General features: G+C 32.1%; 3 protein-coding genes across 4 annotated transcripts; 2 read left to right on the top strand and 1 right to left on the bottom strand.

Annotated features, from left to right (window-relative positions):
* Positions 1 to 804: 804 nt before the first annotated feature.
* LOC134241831 (ADP-ribosylation factor-like protein 2-binding protein) lies at positions 805 to 5,518 on the top strand. 2 transcript variants are annotated; one of them, XM_062723856.1, is made up of 7 exons: positions 805 to 855; positions 2,209 to 2,263; positions 2,456 to 2,517; positions 2,767 to 2,873; positions 3,052 to 3,137; positions 3,764 to 3,860; positions 4,251 to 5,518. In XM_062723856.1, exons 1-7 carry the CDS (start codon positions 825 to 827, stop codon positions 4,407 to 4,409), a joined length of 597 nt encoding a protein of 198 aa, XP_062579840.1. In that variant the 5' UTR covers positions 805 to 824; the 3' UTR covers positions 4,410 to 5,518. The 2 variants fall into 2 exon arrangements, with proteins under 2 accessions (XP_062579840.1, XP_062579841.1); XM_062723857.1 differs by lacking the exon at positions 805 to 855 and adding an exon at positions 1,208 to 1,367.
* Positions 5,519 to 6,379: 861 nt separating this feature from the next.
* LOC134241832 (gamma-glutamylcyclotransferase-like) lies at positions 6,380 to 13,585 on the bottom strand. Its single transcript, XM_062723859.1, has 4 exons — positions 13,577 to 13,585; positions 8,427 to 8,533; positions 8,078 to 8,223; positions 6,380 to 6,787 (listed from the first exon to the last, which is right to left on the bottom strand). Exons 2-4 carry the CDS (start codon positions 8,529 to 8,531, stop codon positions 6,511 to 6,513), a joined length of 528 nt encoding a protein of 175 aa, XP_062579843.1. The 5' UTR covers positions 8,532 to 8,533; positions 13,577 to 13,585; the 3' UTR covers positions 6,380 to 6,510.
* Positions 12,963 to 23,543, top strand: LOC134241837 (beta-1-syntrophin-like). The gene is made up of 11 exons (XM_062723864.1): positions 12,963 to 13,466; positions 13,816 to 14,198; positions 14,443 to 14,585; positions 15,685 to 15,922; positions 20,262 to 20,338; positions 20,522 to 20,660; positions 21,190 to 21,353; positions 21,465 to 21,554; positions 21,990 to 22,102; positions 22,809 to 22,877; positions 23,152 to 23,543. The coding sequence occupies exons 1-11, from the start codon at positions 13,013 to 13,015 to the stop codon at positions 23,283 to 23,285; spliced, it is 2,004 nt and encodes a 667-aa protein (XP_062579848.1). The 5' UTR covers positions 12,963 to 13,012; the 3' UTR covers positions 23,286 to 23,543.
* The last annotated feature ends 500 nt before the right edge of the window (positions 23,544 to 24,043 follow it).

Genomic DNA, 24,043 nt, shown 5'->3' with positions numbered 1-24,043 from the left:
TCATCTTCAAATCACTGATTCATAAGTGATTTCTTAAAGTGATTTGTTTGAGGATTTTTTTCACTTGGGCATGGACATTTATTGTTGGGTCCATGTACATATAATGTTTTTTTTAGTATATGTTAATAGAATTCTTTGTGCTTTAACATTGTTCAGGCATCTATGATGTTTGAATGTTAAAATAAAACTTTAAAAAGTTTAGATCGCCACATTTATTTTTGCAAAATACTGGTGTTGGAATTTGGACAAATTTTGAAAATGACTCATATACATACTGAATTGACGACGGATTTTTCTGTTATTTCCCGATTATAGAGCACACGGCGGGTGTGACAAGTCGACAGGGGATGCTCATTCTTCCATGGCACCTAATCGCCCGGATGGTCTATACTTGGGGGGGGGGGGTCTTGTCCTCAAGCACCTGTGGTCGCGTGAAGATGATATTCTACGTAGCATATACACATACGCACAGTGTAAAAAGACAAACAGGGCATTAAAAAACAATTTTAATTCATGAGTCGAATATTGCTCATACTGAAATGAAATTGGTAGTACCCAAAGAAAGATCTTGAAACAAGGAGTTTTATTTAAAATGTCTCTCTCTCTCTCTCTCTCTCTCTCTCTCTCTCTCTCTCTCTCTCTCTCTCTCTCTCTCTCTCTAGGATTATCTTGTTTTATCATAATTTATGTTTTGTCTAACTCTTATTTTTCCCATTGATTTTATTTATTTATTAATTTTAATATTCAAAAAATAATTTCTATCCGGAAAATAATTTAAACTTGTCCGAATAGTATAAAAACTATTCTTCCGGTTAAATACCAGCATGGCGTCCAATGCTGAAGAAGAAAAACCGGGTATGTAATTTTTCTCATATTAAAACCATTTTCAAATATTTAGTGGACATCAACGTATATCAATTTACTTATACATAAGATTTAAACACGTATCTTAAGTATTTGATTGTTGTATTTCACTGAATGCTTAAAATTAGATCCATGAAACGTTATCATGTTTACAAGTTTAAATTCTAATTAATTATTTTTTTAATTAGTTAATCTATTGTATTATTATGAATGTTTAATTCACTAATACACTCCATGTTTGTAACAATGTCCTCAGACACCTGCTAAGTTCTCCTTTGGAGTTCCCAGTGGGAGTCGATTGTAAACAGACCGTACGCGCGTGAAACACTACTGTGATTTGAGAAAGTAAGCATGAACTTGTTCGAACACGAGATCGATTAGGCTTTTAAAAACAGGTCTAGTCGCGAAGGTCAACATAAACTATATCACTTAAGACTTAACTCTAGGAAATACAGGATATTATATTTTGGAAATTACAATTGTAAAAATGAGTGTCTGTGTGTGTAAGTACTTGGACATATATTCATTTTTGTTTGAATTAATTTTTAGTCTTACCATTAAGATTGATAGTAATGAAAAAACACCATAATACAACAGATTATAATACTTATGTCTGTTACGAATACACACAGTGTACAACAAAGAGACATTATTATTTTGAACCCCTATCTTAATTCTTTGAAATTATAAAGCATATAAATCATAATATTAGCTTACACTTTTCTCAGTGTGGTTTTGTTTAATAAATTTATAATTTTGCTCATTAAAATTCAAAGAAGCAAAGCTTGGCATGAGGTAATAAGTTAGGAGAGATGGAGATCCCCAGTGGGTCCTGGACAAGCTAAACATATATTCAACTGATAAATTTTAAATGAATGATAAGGGAACATGGCCCTTTTCACCAAAAATCTTACGACTAAGACTAAAATTTTACCTCTCTTAAATTTTTTATACGTCAATAAAGATGTTTTTCTCTGAAAAATTATTTATAATGTAATATGCTATGGAAAAATAAGATTTTTCAGCTTTAAGTTAGATATATGTTGATTTAATAGTAGAAGTGGGGGGGGGGAGGTTTAGTCTTAATCCTAAGATTTTTTGTGAAAGGGCCAATACTGAATTTTAAGTAGTCATATTTTATCCTGAATTTGAGAATTTTAGCGGGCGGTTGTTAAGAATTTGATTTGTCTGCAACACAAAATCTTTACATGTTAGGTCAATAGGCTTACTTGAATCTTAATTTGGTTGAATTAATTGTGCAAACATATTTTATTATTAAAAATTAAACTAAATAAAACCTACAGCAATAAGCATAGCTGTTTTGAATTGATCTATTTGTTACAGATGGAATTGAACCTATGGAATTTGCCTTTCCTGATGAAGACTTAGCCATATCAAGGTAATTTTAGTCATAATTTTTTAAGTATGATTTATTTTGTTAGAGCCCCTTCTATTTGTTTTGTTACATATTGGTCTTCAGAAATGTTCACTTCCGTGGCATTTTTTTTTTAAATATCAAAATATATTGTTTTTATCTTTCCTTAATGCCACACTTATGTACTTTAAAATTAAAATATCCTTTTTTTAACAGTTCCAATGCCATAGATACAAAGTTTGATGAAGCAGTAGGTCACATTGAAGATATTATAATGGGTATGACAATCTTGCATTAATTTCTTAGTCAACAATTCGTTGATAAAGAAATTGAAATATAACTTGAGTCCCTCTAAACAATTGTGTTTCTTTAAATGTACAAAATGTATCTACCCATATATTCATGTACACCGTATCTGGAGTTGTATGTAATTTTTTTTAGTTTTAAACTTTTGAAATGAAACTTGTTCTTTTTACTTCATAATTTACAACAGAGCTTGTATATTTCTTTAATTTTGTTCTTCACAGAAGATGAATTTCAGACTTTACAGAATGACTTTATGGAAAAATATTACCTTGAATTTGAGGACACAGAAGAAAACAAATTCTGTTATACAGATATTCACAGAGAATATGTAAGTATAATAGCCCCTCCCCCTCTCAACCCCAACCTACACACCACTACATGCACACAAACATATCATTATGGAATGAGAAAAATGATACTTTAAATGTTTTAAAAATTTTCAGTAGTAAAACTTAATTTTACCTCAATTCTGTGATAGTAATCCCTTTTCTTTGAATTTCAAACAGATAGAACTTGTAGAAAAGTATCTAGAAGCGGAATTATCAAAAAGAATTGAAAATTTTTCCATGGGAGAGTTCACTAAAACAATCATGTAAGTATTCAGTATGTACACTGTTTTACTTAGTCTGTGCTCAAAAGGTTTCATCAATAGGCAAAATCATGAGTCCCAGAGTAACATTTTTACACCAGCCAAAACTCCTTTTTTGTGCATCTTGTAAAAACAAATCATCTATCATGCTAGCTACATGTATATGAGACCTTGTTGTTTTATCATATACCACTTCAGCAAAGTGATCTGATTTATTTTCTCACCAACAATAATTTTATCAGTCTGGATCCTGTTTCACAAAAGAACATATGACTATAAAGACCAAAACCTTAATTTGATCATAAAACTTTGCAAATTATTTTGTTTAAAATTGTTACCCTGGGTACCATAACATTTTTTTTTTTAATTTAATTTTTTTTTAAAGAGTAAAAACCTTTTTCAAAATTATGTAAATAGAAATTTAAAAGCAGAATTCAATGTTGTTCTTTGTCATAAATTCTTTTGTTAAATGGGCATCTGGGGTGTTGGACATTTTTTTTATCAGTCTATTACACAAACCCACCACACTGCAATATAGTTGGCGATTTAAACCTACATACATGTATATGTATGTATTTTTGATAGTTTCTTTAAAAGAATATGAAAATGATGATGAAATATTTTTACAGGGAACGAAAAAATGAGCTGGAGGGAGAAATCTTTGAGATGCTGCTGACATTCAGTGACTTTATGGCATTCAAGGAAATGTTTCTGGATTACAGAGCTGTAAGAATTTATTGTTTAAAGAATATTTTAGCAGTTTTGAAAATGAGAAAATTATTTTAAAAACCATCGTGGGCGATTCTAGCAGATGAATTTTTTGCAAAATACCCTAAGTTTAGGTGATGAAATTGAATTGATACTTCAGCACATTGATACACCAAGGTACGTATTGAAGGAAAATATAGCGGTCCTAAAAATGTTCAACTTACACTTCTCAGCTCACAGTCAGCTGTAAAATCAGGTTTTTGATTTTTTTTGTAATAAGTTTATGTTAAATGCTTTGATGCATTTTTTCCTGAACCATATCCCTTTACAGAGTTTAAATATACATGTATATCTTTAGTGAACATACTGCTTGACCTCTATGATCATGTCTGTATCTTTTTTGATCAGGAGAAGGAAGGTCGCAATGTTGATCTGAGTATGGGGATCACAGTAACGTCGATGCACGGAGGGCCGGAGGACGATGACGACCATGATATGAATGATCACGATATGCACATCGGTGCAGGATTTTCATTAATGGGACATTCTTTTGGACAACAACACTGATACTTAGAATTTTAGTAGTTTTCTTTTCAAATTATCTCCGTTGCCAACATACATTGTATGTCTTTTTTTTTTTGCAAAACACAATTTTTTATCTCTACCTCCGTCCAATATTTTGTAAACTTTTGTTTATTTATACTGTATAATTAAAATAGAGCTGCATTCCTTTGATCACTGATTTTAAAGGTTTATTGTATATCGATATCCTCCTTGTTTATTGAACGCATTTTCTGTGTTTGGCAGGATTTTTAAAGAGTACATTCCAGAAAAGTTGGCACTGTTCCTGGGGGTTAAGCTTAAATTAATGAATATTGTTAGCGAGAAAAATTCATCAGTATCTTGTACTTTTACTTTGAACTCAGAATGTGCCTTTTCCTAAAAATTTAGAGCTTGAATGTGTTCAAACTAAGAAAAAAAATGAATATGAAAAATAATTTCACACAAAGGTCCATTCAATATTAACAGATTATCAACTTAAAGATAATGAACTTTATTACTGCATATTTTTTTAACCCGTGGAACAGTAGCATGTTTATACAAATGTATCCGTCCATATACATTTCATTTGCAGAATAGTACATAATTTCTATTAAGAAATGGGGCTTAACTTCCTCTCAAAAATACAATTTTATAGACTGTTTTACATTCTTGTTCAACACTTTCTTTGATTTTCATGAAGTATTTGAATTATCAAGTCCATATTTAAATTGTGCTTTCAAAATGGACTGTTCTGTATACCTGCTTTGTTTTGAAGCCACTTTGTGGCAGCTGATGCGCAAGATTTGTGTTATTGTGAAGAACATTGGTATATTGAAAGGCAGTAGCTTACAAGTGTATTTGTACATTCGAGTCTGTAAAACTCTGTTGTCAGTAAATATCCTTTAGTTTTGAGGTGCATGTACTGTAATTTCCTACTGCACTAAGATTTATTATCCATGTACATCACATAGTAGCTAACAGTCAGCTTTGTTGTCTTCTTTTCTGTTTATTCTAATCAGTTTGTATAACTGCTTGTGAAGTAAGTAAGATTGCTTAGTGAAAGTGAGATATTGTAGTGTGTGTGTGTGTAGTATTATATTATGTGGGAGAGAAATGTTTTAACTGTACTTGAAGAGAATCAGGGTTGCAAATAACATTTAAACCTTTGGGGCCATGTGGGCCCCCAACTTCACAAATTTTACTAGCCCACATTGATTTTATGGGGCCCACAATCTTTTTTCACTTTTTAAAAAATCTTTTCATATGAAAACATAAGAGAAAAATACTTTATGGCCATAGTATTTCATTATATCTTTTCAAATTTTTCCTGCAGACTTTTACACTACTAAATGTATGAAATTCCATGTTATCATTCAATTCAAGTTTGCCTCTCTTGATTTTAGTTGTTTCAGGGCATGTATTTTGAATTAGGCTTAAAAAATATTTGATTCTTGTAACATTCCCAAACAACCAAGGGTCAGTATGTCGTTTTTTTAATAAATAATGGAGCCAAACACACCTGGACTGAATTAACCAGGTGTTATATTTACAGTGGACACCCAACATGGCTGCCTATAGCGGCAGAAAAAGAATGGGGGAATTCTTGTTACAATAATGATTACTCTTTAAATTTAAGGTAAACGTTGACTAGATTGACATGTTTTGTATCTCAAATAAAGCTACAATTAATATTTGAAAAATGGAATCAGCTGAATTATCAAACACAGAAAAATCCGCCTGGGATATGAAAACGAAAGTACATGGAATAGTTGAACCAAACTACGATCTGATTCTGGAAAAGGTCCGATAAAATTCTTACTCGCCATGTGGGCGATAATATTCTCAAGAGCTGGTCGCCAACAAGAAAATTTACTCGCATTTGCGAGTGGGCGAGTGGTTATTTGCAACCCTGAGAATGTGAGTGAGTGATGAATTATGAAAGTGATGCTTTGTTTTCGTGTGAACACTGTTTATTTCTGAAAAAAAGGTATATTATTTATTATTGAAACTGTCTTGATATTAAAAAATCAAATCACATATAAATACACAAGTTTTTACAGATTTTTATAAGCCATTGACCTGTTCCATATAATGACCAAATTATAGGAAAAATCTGTGTCAACAATTAAGATTGTTTTAGAGAATCCAAAACTTGATTGTACACTGGAATGTTGCCAGAATATCCATTGTCTTCTAAAGTCTGTAGGAATTCTATATAAGTCTGAGGTATGTTGTTCTGCTGAGCTCCCCGAACTAGAACATCTTTGTAGTTTGGAGAGGGGCGGTTGTCATAGCGATCAGTGATGTAGTCCTTCTGCATGACGTAGGTACGACAGTTACTGTATATTTTGTTGTCAGGAGAAATAATGTCCACATTTATGGCATCATATATTCCTTCTTGTCTGAAATATACAATGTACATCTGTAGATGGGGTATCCCTTGGTTGGTGGTTGGATATGATTTTTTTAATCCATTTTGTGTGCTTTTATTGCTAAGCCTTATTGATTGAATTTATAAATAGACAATGAATAATATAAAAAAAAAACATATCCATTTACAATCCAAAGGATCTATAGTATGTAAATCCACAAAACTAGATCAAATTAATTCATACAAAAACCCTTTATATGTCACAACCGTGGATATGAAAATAATTTCCAATGAGCTCTATCCACTGTACAAAGGAGTAAATGTGATAAAATAAGACAGAGTTCATAAGAAGGACAAAAATATGTTGTTTTTTTTTGTTATAAAACATGAAAATGCCTGCAATACCACAGGCCAGCACTGTTTAACCTCAAAAAGGTGGCATTGGATCATGAAATACTGAATATCCAGTAATGATGCAGATACCGGTATATTCCTTGACAGAATTTGGATGATGGAGATTGTTACTTTGTGGTGTTTTGCAAGCTTAACATTTGAGTAAATACATGTATGTCTTTAGGCCATGAAGAGTAATGGTTTAGTTTGACTGCATTACTCTTAACGATCCCAGAGTTGGTCAATATGACATAGAGTACATGAATTTAAATCCATTTTGAATATGGTTTATAAGGTTAAAGCCCAAGTTATGCATTTCCAGAATAAATACTAAAGAGTTCCAGAAGTATAGATTTGCATGTTTTAATATCTCGCTGCTCATTGACCTTGGTACTGCAGCCACGTAGCATCGTTTTTGAAAGTGGGGGGGCCAGCCGGAGAAAATTTTTTTTTTTGACTTACCTTTAAAAAAGTTGACAAGCAAAAAAAAAAAAAACAAAAAAGGAAAATTGCCCAAATTCGAAAATCCTATTTCGTGGTGTGTGTGTGTGTGGGGGGGGGGGTGTTAGAGACAAAGTTTTTTCTACCCCAAACTTTTTTCAGTACCAATTTTTTGGCATTCAGTACTACATTTCCTTGATATCATTAGCTTGTAGTATAAAGTGGGGGGGGGGGGCTAACCAGCCTTTCAGTAGACATTTCCAATAGTAAAAGTAATGTTGGGAACAAAAAAAAAGTGCCAGCCCCCCCCCCCCCCCCGGTTCTACGTCCCTGTACTGGGTGTATGACCTTGAATCAAGGCCAGAAAAACTCTCCTGATAAATGATAATGGGTTTTAAAATACAGAAGCAATGTACAAAAGCTGACCGGTTCACAGGTCTTTTAAATCAAATCAGTTTATTTAAGATTTACAACTGAATATACGCACCGGTCAAGACTGGATTTATCTTTAATGTCTAACATCCATATAACCCCCCAAACTGTCCCCTCGGGATGCGGTTCAATGGTGGCAGCACCTCCGCGCCAGCGAGATCCTTTTGGGTCTGATGGGGATTTGAAATCCAATCTGAAATTCTTTAAAAAATTGAATTATTTACAAATTAGTAAACATTTACTCACTAAATGTACATTATAATTGTATATAGAAACTTTAATTTGAAATAGAGATGATATATATTTTTCCTTCATTTTTTTTTCGATATTGCATTATGGAAATTCTGTAAACATTTAATAATGTTTGCTGATCATGATTTTCAACTATAAATTATGAAGACTACCTTGAGATGTCCCACACCTTGGAATACAGCAGATGGGTTCTGTAGGGTCAACCTTTGTCGTAATAAATTACTTCCATACGCAAAGTACAAAAATGTGCCCGTCATTTCTGTAAAATAAATGGGAAAAGAGTTGCAAGACTTTAGTGTGAATTAAAATTTGAAATATTTTGATCGTAAAATACAGTGTATAGAAGATTTTTTCACATGTATTTATCACACTGTATATGTTTTTTTTTCACACATATTCCTCATGAGAGAGAGAGAGAGAGAGATGTAATATTTGCAACTCACATACATGTATATATTTTTTTCAAATACCTATGCGCGTGTGTATAATGTTTAAAAATAGACTTTTCATACCATTATCACATACACATAGAACAAACGTGAGGAAGGACTTTTCTGAGTGGTGGTGGTGGTGGGGGGTTTTGGGGGGGGGTACATTGCATAGCCACACATCTGGACACAGAGAGAATTTAAATTTACAATTGACCTTTTGTATCAATACTGAAAAAAAATTTCATTGCAATAGTTGATGTGATGGATAGATTTTTAGGCAATTTGCTTATTTATGACCTCCATTTGACACCAAAATCATTAGTAATTCTTTTTCCAAAGAGAGAGCTAGAAAATTTCATTGAAAAGCTCAAAGGGTTCTCGAGATATTGAGAGAGAGAGAGAGAGATGTCAGCATATTTGCTGTAAAATAAATGGGAAAAGAGTTGCAAGACTTTAGTGTGAATTAAAATTTGAAATATTTTGATCGTAAAATACAGTTCAGTGTTATTTTTTCATATTCGAAATAATTCAACTCAACGATGCTATAATGTTTGAAACCCATGCATAACACATCTGGACAACAATTCGTATTGAAAAACGTTGATGAAGTAAAACGGACCCCTCCCCCCTCATGAGAGAGAGAGAGAGAGATGTCAGCATATTTGCCTTAGGGATGATCAAAAAACAAAAAAAAAAACAAAAAAAAGTAAATTCTTTCCAAAATGTGAAATACCTATTTCGCGCGTGTGTGGGGGTGGGTGGGGGTGGATGCTTCCTACTAATGACTTTTCACACCATTATCACATACACATAGAACATGTAGTGAGGAAGGATCACCGTTTTCTAGTGGTGGTGGGGGGGGGGGGGTTCCAAGGCCACTTTTACTTGGTTTCGTATATACATTTAATTATTCTACAAATTCCAGATCTGCGCATGATCAATACTATCAAACATAATTCATTTATGGTACCAGTTGATGTCCGATATAGATTTAGGCAATTGAACTGATCTCCATTTGACACCAAGTATCATTAGTAGTATCGTTTTTCAAAAGAGAGAGCAGAAAATAATTGACAGCTCACATGAAACAAATATTGTCAAGTCAAATTACAAAACTAAGGGTACTTTGAGCACCTAGGTCACCAAGTGATATCCCGCCTCCCATATGATTATAGCGAGCGCAGCGAGCGTCGCGAAGCGAGCTCAATAGACTAACGTGTAAGAACAGAGGAAATTCGGAAATGGTTCTCAGCAATAAGGTGGTTAATGGGGGGTTAATAATATAAGAATGTTTTTCAGCACGAGCAAGTAAACCAACGTTATGGTCCGTGAAACATCTTTTCGGGAAAAGTCTTCCGGATAAATACGTCTCTGAATTTATGAAAACAATACATACGTTACTGTCGCCAAATCCGTATTTCAAAAATAAAACATAATTGAAAAACTCAAATCTAATAAACGTGTATTTTTATGCACAGAAATTTACTGCACACCATATGAGAGTATATAAAAGTAAAACATAAATCACATGTAAATGGCAAATATTTTGCAGCATGTCGTTGTCGCCCAGTTGTTTGATACCTACGTAACGCCATCATATAACTGAGCTTGTAAATTATGAAATATATTTTCATTTTCAAGAAAATCAAACAGAGACACCTGACTATCTTGTAAAATTTATCTGATATTAACTTTCCTTGAAATATTTTCAAACGACTTATATGCAATAAAACTTCGTCGGTTGTATAACGTTATACATTTATTAAAAGTATATAAATGTGTTAGGCCATTAATGGTGCTTATATGATGGAAATGGTTCATATTTTTTATTGCATACACATTTTTAAATCATTCTAACATTTGATGTACAGTGTATTAACTTACCGGAATTTACATACGTTACCAATACTTACGGAAAGAATATTACGCAATTCTTGAACATTTCCACATGATGTACCTCATTACTTGATGTTTAAAGTAAGAAAATCATGGTTGTAAATACAGATATGCAATAAATATCAATGTAGTACATGCATATCAGTAAATCTTAAAGTTCGATTTTCGTTTAATTTTTCATTTCTTTTTTTTTAACTAGAGAGATGTTGACAGAAGTCTAATTTTAAATTATAGTTGACAATCACTACAAAATCTGCTCTTTGCTTTGTTTATAAATTTCAGTTTATTTCAATAGAAACACAATTTGATAGTTATATACCTTAAGAAAAAACACAAAAATTGCAAGATTTTAAACTTTAACCCAAGAAATCAATAGCTAGTACAAATGCCATTTTACGTTCAAACAGTAACGTAATATTTTATCATTTGTTTTCATATTCTGATTCAGTTATAGTCTGGATTTTCAAAATAGAGTAAACTTATCCATATGGTATTCAAACAGTGTAATCTAATTACGGAGATGTTACAGAATTACCTTATTTAATCTTACGTTACATTAGACGTACACAATTCTGAAACCGTATATTATTCTTTAAAAATATTATAATTATGATTGTTTTTAAATTTATTGATTTTTCATGTCCAAATTTCAATTTAATACAGGTCATGTTTTTCATGAAAGCATTAGAAGTAATAAGTAAGTAAGATACTTTATTCAGTATTTATTCAAAGTGTTCTTCAGTTGACATAAAAAAGAGGTTTATTGACTCTTATGCCTTAAAAAGTAGGGAAGTTATTTGCCCTTGCATGATTTATATTCCTGCATTAAATGTTTTCTAAAGTGACATTGTATTTCCTAAATCAATATACACAGTAACGTATATATTGGGGTGATTTTAAAGCAATGTATTTCAATTTGTCATAATTTTGTCATCAACACATTGGTGTTATGGATATTTTACCATACAACTCAGAATTATCAAAAAACTTTGCAGGAAAAAATGATACTCAAGTTGAATTTTACGTCTCTGATATACCGTAATTGCACATTATTACTGAGAATGGGCGACATACGTCAGCCAAATTTCTCTGTGCAACATTCCACAAATTCCTGCATACCCAGATGTTTTTGCGCGAATATTGCCAATAAATAAATCTCGTAAAGCATATATATCAGACTTTCAGTTTGTAGAAATCTTTCAAAGAAACAAGATTTATTGCAATGTTTTTCATCAAAAATTGCATAGTGTTACACACAGACGCTGGCTGTATAAGCTCCGTCGAGCTTTTTGACGTCGTATGACGTCACAGCTTCAAAATGTATAGGTCACACCGTAGAATTAGGAGCGCAGCGAGCGTCGCGAAGCGACGCTCCAAGCGAGCTCAACTAACGTGTAAGAACAGAGGAAATTCGGAAAATTGTACATACAAAAATTTCTCTGTGCAACAAAATTCCTGCACTACCCAATGTCCTCGCGAATATTGCCGAATAAATAAATAAATAATGACGTAAAGCATATATCAGACTTTCAGTTTGTAAAAATCTTTCAAAGAAACAAGAAATAACTCTGCAATGTTTTTCGACAAAAATTGCACTTGTTCTATAGTTTCATCAGACGCTCGGCAGTTCTGTAAGCTGAAACGTCGTATGACGTCACAGGTAGTAGATATCTCGTGCACACGTTCGAAGTATATCTCAAGTGTTTTTGATGGTACAACTGCGCTCGCCCCAACGGTCACACCGTAAAACATATTAATTAATGGCCAAGCCCATGTTTTGCTCTGGGAGACCCGAAATATTAAAGATTTAAGTGACAGATCAAAAGGTATAGGAAGTGCAAAATAGCATTATGTGCATGTAATGAAGAATCTCTGACATTATCATTAAATTTTATTCGGTGGTATTGAAGGAGTTGTAGATAAGTGATAGGTACCATTCAAAAGTATAGAAAGAATTGCAGTGTCCATGGTTTGCTCAAACCCAAAATACATGTCAGATCAAAAAGTAAAATAGACCTGTGCACAATGCAATATGTAACATAGATTCTGTGAAAGTCTCAATAAATTCATTTAGTTGTACAAGAGGAGTTGCGGATAAGAAATGGGTACCCCATCTAGATGGACGGACGGACACTATATATCCTCCCATATTTCAAGTCGGGGTATAGGCCTAATAAAAGTGGCGCGATATGATTATCCATTAGTCATTTTGTCGATGTGGCTTTTTTTCCTATTGTATGCTAAAAATCATGCTTGTAATTCTGTAAAACCCTAGTGAGACCATGACTGGCAAATAAAATATATTTTATTCTATATCCCAAAATGAAGAAACGAAGAGAAAGGGGTTTACAAACATTTCCCGCGTATATGTCTTCAAGCTCACGTGATACAAATATTAGTCACGTGATACGATGGTTGTCAAAATGGCGGCCATTTCGCCGAGGTCGGGATCTTTCGAGGTATACATACGGCAGCAGTGGTGTAAAGTATTTGTAACCTTAAATGAAGACAGTATAACGTTGGCACTTGATGAAAATTTGAATAAGTCACTTCCCCTTAACATCAGTGCGGACAGCACGACCTCTAGACATGACCAATTACCTGAATCTATTGCTGGACAAAAGCGGCTTGTGAGAGTAATCAAGGAGGAACAAAATGGACTGGGAATTAGCATCAAAGGAGGCAAAGAAAACAAAATGCCAATACTCATTAGTAAAATATTTAAAGGGATGGCAGCAGATAAAACAGAAAAATTGTACGTCGGCGACGCCATCTTATCAGTTAATGGAGAAGATCTGAGAGAGGCAACCCATGACGAAGCTGTTAGAGCACTTAAAAAGGCCAAGAAAATCGTGGAACTTGAGGGTAAAGATATTGAATTAAACAGTGAATCAATCAGAATTTAATTTATAGGACAGATTTGAAGATTGCTTTATTTGGTCATACATGATTGCTGGGAAAATTTATTTGCTTACCTGTGACTATGGGTAAGGATTTCCATGTGGAGGGGGTGGATCTGTAATTTTAGGGGGTGAATGTGAAGAAATGGAACATGTTCCATATAGGTATTTCTAATGATAAATAGTAACAATTCATGTTGAATCCTCAGGGATTGTAGCTGTACATTATATTTTGACATTTTTCAAGTTGAATTATCCCCCTTTAATCATTTAATAATCACTTTGATGAAATCTTTTTCTTTTCTTTTTGACAGTGAAATATATCACAGATTTCAGTCCCTGCTTTCGGAAGATTTCAGCATTAAATGAATTAGGATGGGGAAGTCAGGAGGCCCAGAGGGATGCAGCCAGGGCTAATTGGACAGAAACAAAAACTATACCACTGAAACTTTGCTACCTATGTCGAAATCTCAGTATGTCTGACCCAGAAAAACGCACTATTGAATTACATTCACCTGATGGAAAATCCACCTGCATTATAAGATTTCCAGATGCAGCCATTGCCAGTGATTGGTTTAATGCCATTCATTCAAATGTCACGTTATTATTAAGTCAGTGTATCGTAGAAGCAAACCAAGTTATGTCCTCAGCTCCAAACTCCAGAGAAATTAAACATATTGGATGGCTCTCAGAACAGGTTTGTGACTTGTCCAGAGATGCAGTATTACTTAATATCTATTCTTATCAGTTTGGACCTCACATCTAAAAAGGAAGCCCTTAAATACATTTAATCAAGTCAGTAACTATATTTTTCATGTGAAAACAAAAACAGCTATATGTATCCTTGATTTTATCATAAAAGTAAAACAAAGTAAGAACTTTTTGTATTATAATCATTACAATTTATTGACATAAAAGTTATCAAGTTTCTTCTTTGGCAGCTTATGAATGAGCAGGGAAGTTTGACTTGGAAGCCAGTATTTATAGCATTAACAGACAATGACATGCTCCTGTATGACACAGCTCCCTGGAGTAAAGAAGAATGGGCTACTCCATTCCAAAGCCACCCCCTGCTTGCCACAAGGTGAGTTGACTTTTTCAAACAATTCAAAAAATGGATAAAATGTTTAATTGTTTTTTTTTTGTAAAAAGAACGTTATTTTATCATTTTCTGTAACTAAACTTTGTCCTTCTGACCACAAATCAAGATGAGAGTACTATATGTTCTGAATTACTATTTAAAGGCCATAAGGAAGGTCAATTTATCTCCAGAAAGTTTATTTTGCATGTTCAATTTTCTTGACCTTTTCCTAAAATTCAGTAATTTTCTTTAAGAAATACTTTATTCAAAAAGCTCAGAAAACTTTATATAATCTGTAATTACATGTATGATTTTACCAGCGTTTGTCCTTTTGAAAAAATGAATTGAGTTGTGAAATCAAATTTTATTGAAACTTCAAAGGTTTTTGACACATTGTCTTAAAAATTAAAGTATTACACACAACAGAATATATTTCATTTCAGACCTTAAACTTTGACCTTTTCACCAAGTCAGTGAAGACTTTTTTTAGGCCATGGGAGTTGTGATACTTTTAAGTTTTTAACTGGAAACTGATATTAATAATGTTTGAATTTTACCTTTTTGTCCTATCATCCAAGAAACTATAAGTGACATTTAGAATGTGAAGTTATGAATTGACAGACAAAAAATCATGGTAAGGATCAGGAGTTGTGATATAAAAAAAAAATCACAAAATTTAATACAGACAGAAGCTTAAGGACATGCAACTAGTCCAAAATTAATATCCCCCACTCTTGCTGAAAGTGGGTAAAAAAATATACATGTATATAATTATATGTAGACTTTTCAGGTGAGCATTGTGGCTTATGAGTCTTTGGTTAAATTTTTCTATGCAATGTTCTGAATGAAATGATGAACGTATAGATGCAATTACTGTTAATATATTGATTTATTGAAACCACAGAAGAAGGCAGAGTATCAGATTAAAATAAATAATTCAGAACAAGCAAACTAGTTTGCACTGTATCACACGATCCTGGTGTGTTGAAGTGGTTATAATTACTCGGTACATGGCTTTCTTTTCGTAATGATGATGCTTAGCCGGTATATAGTTGGGGACATAACCTGATAATAAATTTGTTTTTTTATTCTTTTTATACAGATTGGTACATTCTGGTAGACTCAGTAATCCGAATGCAGGGACTGATGTCCTGACTTTTGGTACAAGGTGTGGCACTCGAAATGGTGTTGAAACACACATATTTAGAGTGGAGACTCAGAGAGATCTAGCCTACTGGTCCAGAGCGTTAGTCCAGGGGTCTCATGGGGTAGCAGCCATTATCAAAGAAGTTACTTGCCGTGAGTTTGACGGAATTATGATACTTCACCATATGAAGGCCGTATATAAATACATGTGTATTTGAATTGCAAAAATTTTAGACACTGGATGATCTTTTCTGGAAATTTTTTTTTTTTTAGTTACCTTAAATTTTAAATTTTTGATAAAAATTTATCCATTTTCTGACTTTTTTTTTAGAAAATATCTTTCATCCCTTTTTACATTGTCTGACATATATTTCAGTGTTTTGTATGAAGTGTGTTAATGATGCAAAAAAATCAATTTTTGTATGTCATGTGTTTCAGCTGTAATGGCAAAAAAATTGATTTAAGGAATAAATAACTACGATTTTTTACTACGATTGATTTAAATTTAATCTCCCATTATATTGGCTGTAACAATAAGTCAGCTTGTGTTACCAGGAACCATTAAATATACCAGAATTATCAAAATTTTTGCATTTATTTTCAAAGATATACTACAGTTAAATTACAAAACATAAATTCCATGATTTTATTTTAAAATTTGTTTTAGAAAAGGTGCAAATTCTCCTGGGTATAATTAAAACATTGCACACAGGTGTTTTCAACAGTGGAAGAACCCAATAAAGTTCAAAACGTTGCAATGTCAAATTAGAGAGAAAAAATTAGTTCCTATTTTGAGTTTCAATAAAATTTTAGGAGGGGACATTTCATATGATCATGAATTCAGAACATAACTTTAATTGTATTGGGATTGGCAAGTATATATAGATACATGTATTGTGTTTAGAATTTCATTAATTTAATGTCCCATTCTACAATTTACCTTATATTGAGAAATCTGATATCTTTGTAAATGTTTGTCCCTGATAAACAATTGTTGTAATATTTCAAATATATGTAAATTGTGTATTTAAATGATATATCAATTTCAATTTTTGGCTGTAAAATGGCAGGGTTGGTATTAATGGACCTGTCAATCACTACGACTTGTAGATGCCCTCCACACAGTTTGCTCCACAGAACCCTCAACCTACTGGCTCCACGAAACCTGGTTTATACGAGAAGTTTATGATATGAAATCCCAGATAAACAGGCTGCTCATGGCTGGAAGTTTTAAAAAATGTTCATACAGTAATTTTAGGAAGGTAGATGCACCTATTTTACTTTGTTGTAAGTGCAATTTGTTATGCATGTTACAATGTTTTTATTTTTTAAAAATTGTTTTGTTTGGATGATAGAAAACTTCACTCTAAGTGTTAATTTTTTATGTTTGTGTGTTCAGTATATAATCTTTTAACAAATTAAAAAATCTGTTTTTATATTGAATTACAATACAGAATCATATTTAACACATTGTTTTACATTAAAATTTTTTTTTTTCATAATACATTTACCATTTATGTTTTTTTTTGGACAGGAGATTATCTTGAATCCATGTCAAACCAATTGATAAGCAAATTGTTGCACACATTTCTGTCAGAAAGAAATTAATGAGTTCTAATGTAAGGAGATAACTTAAGATGTTTTGGTGCCAAAGATGTCCCAGAAGCCAAACAGATCTCATTTTAAGATTTTGTATACTAATACTGCTGTTTTTATAAGATTTTCAAACTGAACAAAGCTTAGGTCAATTAAATAATTATAGGTTGTGATGATTTGATTATTATGACACAAATTTCACAAATCAATTTTTTATATGACTAAATCAGGACAGTTTTTCTTTTATAGTTGCAGATTACTCTGAAATTCAGAATCATTTTAAAATTTGTTTTTTTATAATTGACAAGCTTTAAGAAACAAATTTCAGATTTTTTTTCATCCACATGTTGAATTATGTATTTTGACAATAATGCATTTTGTATGTTTACAATAAGGGTAATTAAGAATTTCATTGATAATGCAATTAGTGATGATTATTTGTTTAATTAAAGTTTATGTCCACAGGAGATGTTTATAACAATTATGTATAGAAAATTCAAGGAATAAATTTGTGTCCTTGGTGAATTTTAGGTGACAGATTTAAATGCCATCAAATTTAGTACATGTATATGTACAGGTGTATTTCTTAAAATCAATTTGGTAATCAAAACGACTATAGTTATATTGGAATTTCACAAAGTGGTCCTATTGAGGCAAATTTTTTATCACACTTCTTTCAGTATGTGTTCAGTTTCATTGAAGATATTATGCATCCCTATAGTCCATATATTAGATAAATAAAGTATATATGATTTAGGTGCTGGTAGTTTGGTACATAAAACAAGCACAGAGAATGTGTATAGAAAATTTGAAATATATATGTAGGAAATCCATTATTAACATTGTTCTAGCATTTATTTGTTTGCTCTTTGGGAAAAAATTTTTAACTATATACCAGAGTATTACTTTTGAATTTGTATATTTATAGCTACAGTTCTGGTTAACAATATGCCTTAAAAATTTCAGCATTGAGTGTACATGATGGGTAGTATTTACACTTATTAATTAAAAAAGATATAATGAGCACTCAAATTGTTTCTAAGAAAATAGTGAACACCTCTATAAATATTTGTGAATTTGCACCTACTCTGAAAAATCCAGCGGGGGTATTTGTCCCTATTGGACAGTTCTAGTTTTAAATTGTACCTTAGAGGAATATCTTTGTATTCTGTAGCATTTACAGTGTACCAGTATTCTCTACTGGGATAAAAAAAATCTAGTAATAAAATACTCCGCTGAGAATAAAAGGTCAATTACACTGCATTTCAAATCTTTTTGTCATTTGCATTATTCTGACATGATGCAATACTGTTAGTATCTTAAATTAATTATGTAGTATTGTTTAATTCTGAAGAAGTCACATTTGTGTAGTTGTTTTCAAGTGAGACAAAAGATTTTCATTAAATTCCCTAAAATTTTCAAATACATTTGGCATGATATCAATTGATATTAAAAAAAAAAAAGAATTTAATTTAAAAGAATGTGCATGGAAAATATGAGTTTGGTATAATTTCATGTATTAAAAGAATACTCAATTTGTTTCTTTTAAAAACTTGAATTTTTGAAAGAAAATTTGTAAATTATACAGTTTATTATTTCTCAAAGCAAGTTATATTACTGCATGTTTAATGATTTTTTATTTTTTTTTTTTTTGGTCAGTTAATTAGGCATGTCTAATGCAATTATGGTCATTTTTATGTGAAAGAAAAAACAAGGAAATTTGAAAATATCAGTGTGTTCTTTTTGTACTGTAAAAACATTTCTGTTATCCCCAGAGCAGGCTATCTGTAAGTGAAGAGAGACTTGACGTTAATTATGGTCTTAAAAGCTCATATTTTACAACTTGCAATACAAATAGATAGGACAACATTTAATTTATTATTTCTGAATTAATTCTAGCATAAATACTTTGTTAATATTATGTGCTTTGAATGCATGCATTTACCTTGTGTTTTAAAAGATGGGATTGGTTGTGCTTAGTTGTCATTTAGTCAGGTTTCATGTTGTTATTGATTCCTAAAATTGTTGTTGTTTATAGATTATATGTTTGAATTCATTAAGTTGTTTTTTATGTTAATGTTGTATGAGAATAGAGAAATAAAAGACAAATTCTTTTTTAAGAGAAAATCTTATTGTTCTATTCAAATATAGTTCAATCATTCCAATGATTTCTTCGTGATAGAGCACTACAGTACAATTCGGATATAGCAAAGTCTTGGGGACATGCAGATTTAATTATTACAGCATTATTGTGTTTTGATATATCTAGAAAAAGTTCATAAAAGTTTAAATTTTGATAGAAAATACAGCAGTGTAGGATCCATCCCTCGTCTCCAAGATTCCAAGAGAGCAGATTGTAAACCTTAATGGTGAATGGATTCGATGTGCAATGCATTATGTTTGTATTCCTTTATTGCTACTTTACGTAGTTATGGTCACTGAAGTATGAAATGCACAATCTTTCATAGAGACCTGTTTGATTAAATTTCAAACACTTTCATGCAACAATAATGATAATAATGATGTCACTAATTTAATTTTTTATAGCTCCAAGTTAATTATTGGATTAAATATTCAACAAATGGACAGAACAAAAATCAGGAATTATTAATAAATGTCCATATGCTGACCCAGGTGTATAAAATTATAAACGGACATAATGAAAGGAAGGAGAAATATAGATCAAAGATGGAAAATACCAGGGACCTATATACTAAGTTAGTATATAGGTCCCTGAAAATACTAAGAATATCACAGGACCACAAACTAAACAAAACATCATTAATTTTTTTTTATAAAAGAAGAATTTATAAATATCATTTCGCCAAAACAGCCCATATTATAATTATCATCGGGTTCGGAATCCGCAGAATTTTCAATATTCGCGGGAAATGACAAATTTTTTTTTAGTGAATCACTGAATGCAAGTGTAACTAGAGACGCTTTAAAATGAGCAGTAAACATGTGAATAATATTTCACAGAAGTTGAAAATAACTTCTCCCACAATTTTAAGGTAGGTCAAGTCTCAGTGGACGTATTTTTTGAGTGATGTGTCATAATATACGTAGAGGACAATGAGGACAGCTGAGTGTTTATATTAAAAATAATAATAGGTTCATATTATGTTGATTTATTATTTGTTGTTTAACTTCCCTCTCGAGAATTTTTTACGTATATGGATATCTTTATGTTGAAGTAAAGCAGAAGAACTATCCCAGATGTTGGATATAAAAGTTGGGAGTCAGGCCTTAAATGCTCTGAATTTGACGGGCTCTTGTCCTGTTGTCATGTGCTTGGAATTAGCAGCTAATACTGTAGGAAAGTCAATTAACAAGGTAGGTTGTGTATACAAATGTCAACCACAAGAGTTCGCAAATTTACCAATTAAGTCAATAGAAATCACTCAATTGACCAAGCCATGAGTCATCACATGTATTAGCCTGTTAGCATATCAAACGGGTTCGCATTGCTAACACATAGCTCATGGCTTGGTCAATCAAGTGATTTCTATAGACTCCTGTGAGTCATCTAACTATGATTATAACTGTCCCATTTTAGTGATAAAAGTTTCTTAGATGTCTGACTGATGTAGATAATAGCTGCAGATCTGTAGCTCTCTGCTTGTGAAAATTTGGACTTATTAAGCAGAGAGCTACAGATCCATATGGTGTAAAAAACCTTTGATTTACGCTGCTGCTTTATGTTGCTCACTTCAGGTATTATTGCTTATATTTTATGTTTTCCTAAGCTTTAAAAATGATATCCAATAATTAACCATACATTTGACTCTTTAATATTCCTGAATGTTGATTTACCTTTCAATGGTTTAAGAAAGCAATTCAATCTCTTTTTTGTTCCATTCAGGAAGAAGCTTTGAAATTATCTGGAGTGAATAAGAAAGTCTATGCAAATGGCCTGAAAGCCCTGGAGAGTATGTTGGATCTATCAACCAAGGTCACTGTTAAAGATCTTGCTATACAATTTGGATGTACACCTGCCACTGAGCTAGCAACAAAAACACTTAACAGGTATTACATGGACTACATGTTGCACAATAATATAAGGCCAAGCTTACAATTTCAATTTTATCATGTGTTTCTTTTCCAATCTTGATAATTAAGTGAAATTTTAATTTGAAGTTATGAAGAGGACTACAAATCAAAGTCATGTAGAGACATGGACTTCTCATCGCCTATGTTTCAAGCTACGGCACTTTGTGCAGCTTGTAGGTAGGTACAACTGGCAGGAATAAATGAACAGTAATCAAATTCTTCTAAATAAATAATACATAGTTTTAATATTTCTAGCTTTTTTCGTAAAGAAACTTAATGGGAAAATGTCAACCTGTTCTGTTTATTGAGGAATCATCACTATCATGGGGGACCAATGTTCATGGTTCATTCTTACTCATGAATTTGCATCCCACAATTGTATTGGTTTATAGAATCTGTTAATTTATGTAAGTTTCATTATTGGTTTATGAAAGCTTCTGTTGATTTATACAATGTACAAGTTACCCATGAAAATATGTTCCCAGTAACTAGTAAAAATTAAATTATTAATGAACATTGGCCCCCTTAAATTTAAAAGATTTCAAAGTATTGTTTTTAGGTAATTCATGAATTGGCATTATTCTGCAATCTGTATCTTTTACTTGTGATTAGAAAACTCAAGATAAAGATAGACTGGAATAAACTGCGAGAAGTGTGCAGTATCAAAAGATCAACCTATGATAGGCTCGTAACAGAAATGGAAATCCATGCAGTCAAAATGATAGGTAAGGCCATCTTTAAAATAATGTTTGCTTGCCCTCTCCTGACTTGTGTAAAATTATTCGGTCGGTAGGTAAGTTGTTACATAGGAATATGTAGTTTTTCTTCAACAAAAATACAAATGGGTTTTGAGGCAATGCCTCCTAAGAGGTCTTCATATTTCCACACCATTTTGGGAATGGGGCCCAGGGGCCCTTACATTGGAAGTTTTAAAAAATATATATGTTTTAAATTTCCAATCCGGTAGGTAAGTGTTAAGTTTTTTTCCCAGAAAAAAACATAATGAATAAAATTGATTTTTACAAAAAGAACAAAAATATTGTGTCCTGGAATGTAAAAAAAGTTTTGAGTCAGGTCATTTTCAGTCAGTCGGTCGAGAGAGGTAACAAAACAATTTTTTTAAGATGGCCTAAGTGATAAACTGTTTAAAATGGGAATCAACTCTGTTAAAAATGAGAAACAATCTGTTAGAAATGGGAAGCTGTTAAAAATGGGAAACAATCTGTTAGAAATGGGAAACAATCCGTTCTAAAAAGGGAAACAATCTGTTAAAAAGAAAACATAAAAAGGATGAAACTAGGCAAGCTAGTATCCTTGCATGAAAGTTAAAAAAAAAAAGTGGTGAAAACATTTTTGAAAATAATTTATATTAATTTCATGTTATATTTACCTCATTTTGTATATTTTTAAGCAATCATTTATTTTATATAGAAACAAAGACAGTTGAAAAGAAGAAAAGAGTTAGAGGACTTCTGGATGAAGTTGAAAAACACCTCCAAGGTAAATTTATAGTGAAATCTGTCTAATCCGACATGCATTAAGAGAAAATTTTTATGTTGGAATAGACAGAGTGTGAGATTACACAATGTAAACAACATGGGAGATTGTTAATTATTTATCATTACCCTCCATGCAAGCTAATTGCTTGATCACATCATAAAACCATTCCGTAAGTATATCTTTAATAGATGTGGGTCAAAACACAGCTTCAGATGTGCAATTTAATATGAATATGTTATGTTAAATGTGGTTCATCTTCCTTTTCTGTCTGTAGATGAGGAAGTTTCAAAGAAGCAGCAGAAGAAAGAACAGGAGGTAGAGGAGGAAATTGATGAATACGAGGTGTGGAAGAAAAAAATTCTAGCAGCGGCAGCCATAGCCAAGGAAAAAGAGACAAGCGCTACTTGATCGAGTGGTGATTGTGTGTGATTGACATCAAGACCAAGGGCAATGAAAAAGAGACAAGTGCTACCTGACTAAGTGGTGATTGTGTGTGATTGATGTCAAAATTCAAATTTTTCATATTGATGAATGTATTGGAAATGATGTGGCGAAAAAAAAAACTGCAATAATGTGAAAATTTATTTAAGATAAAAAATATATTGTATATGTTTAACATAGACATGACTGTGTATCATAATTTACATGCTCAGCATTCTAAATAAATTATTTTGAAAGGTTAACTTGCATGCATATTCATGTGTCCAACTTATCCTGCATATTACACGTGTAGCAGTGTTAATTACAGTCAAACCTCATTATCTTGAACTCAATGGGGCCAAGAAAGAACTTTGAGATATCCAAGGATCTAAAATATTCAGGTAAAATAATAATTCTGGATAAAATACTTTTAGAAAATGGGATTGGGACCTCCAAAACGCTTCGATATACCCATGGTATTCAAGATACCAGTCTTCAAGATACTGAAGTTCAGCTGTAGTAATAAACAAAGGTCAGGTCTGCTTCAAGGAACAAGGAAGGGTATAAATGAATCTCGCATATGTAGAAGTTTCTGTTTCTGTCTTGTGAAATGCTGGCTTTGAATATAGCTTCTGACATAGAGCTAGTGTTTCCAGAGACTGTTAACAGTATCAAAACAAAAGAAATTGCTTTTCAGCACAAAGAAATGGGGAAATATTATGTACCGATACACAACTCAAAATATT

This window comes from Saccostrea cucullata, unplaced genomic scaffold (genome assembly GCF_032062105.1).
Source record: "Saccostrea cucullata isolate Sc308-1 unplaced genomic scaffold, CSIRO_AGI_Scuc_v1 ctg7, whole genome shotgun sequence".
NCBI classification, from domain to species: Eukaryota; Metazoa; Mollusca; class Bivalvia; order Ostreida; family Ostreidae; genus Saccostrea; species Saccostrea cuccullata.
Note: the sequence above shows the minus strand (reverse complement) of the source record. Positions and strands in the feature narration are given on the sequence as shown.

What these genes read in the sequence shown, in the direction of transcription:
- LOC134241837 (XM_062723864.1), top strand. Translation starts at nt 13,013, where the DNA reads ATGGTTGTCAAAATGGCGGCCATTTCGCCGAGGTCGGGATCTTTCGAG. An exon ending in TACTTCACCATATGAAGGCC is followed by an intron (nt 15,923 to 20,261) that starts GTATATAAATAC and finishes AAGTGTAACTAG; the next exon opens with AGACGCTTTAAAATGAGCAG. An exon ending in AGTTGAAAAACACCTCCAAG is followed by an intron (nt 22,878 to 23,151) that starts GTAAATTTATAG and finishes TTCTGTCTGTAG; the next exon opens with ATGAGGAAGTTTCAAAGAAG.
- LOC134241832 (XM_062723859.1), bottom strand. Translation starts at nt 8,531, where the DNA reads ATGACGGGCACATTTTTGTACTTTGCGTATGGAAGTAATTTATTACGA. An exon ending in AAGGTGTGGGACATCTCAAG is followed by an intron (nt 8,224 to 8,426) that starts GTAGTCTTCATA and finishes AATTTTTTAAAG; the next exon opens with AATTTCAGATTGGATTTCAA. An exon ending in GATAAATCCAGTCTTGACCG is followed by an intron (nt 6,788 to 8,077) that starts GTGCGTATATTC and finishes TGTATATTTCAG; the next exon opens with ACAAGAAGGAATATATGATG.
- LOC134241831 (XM_062723856.1), top strand. Translation starts at nt 825, where the DNA reads ATGGCGTCCAATGCTGAAGAAGAAAAACCGG. An exon ending in TGCTGAAGAAGAAAAACCGG is followed by an intron (nt 856 to 2,208) that starts GTATGTAATTTT and finishes TATTTGTTACAG; the next exon opens with ATGGAATTGAACCTATGGAA. An exon ending in GAAGACTTAGCCATATCAAG is followed by an intron (nt 2,264 to 2,455) that starts GTAATTTTAGTC and finishes TTTTTTTAACAG; the next exon opens with TTCCAATGCCATAGATACAA.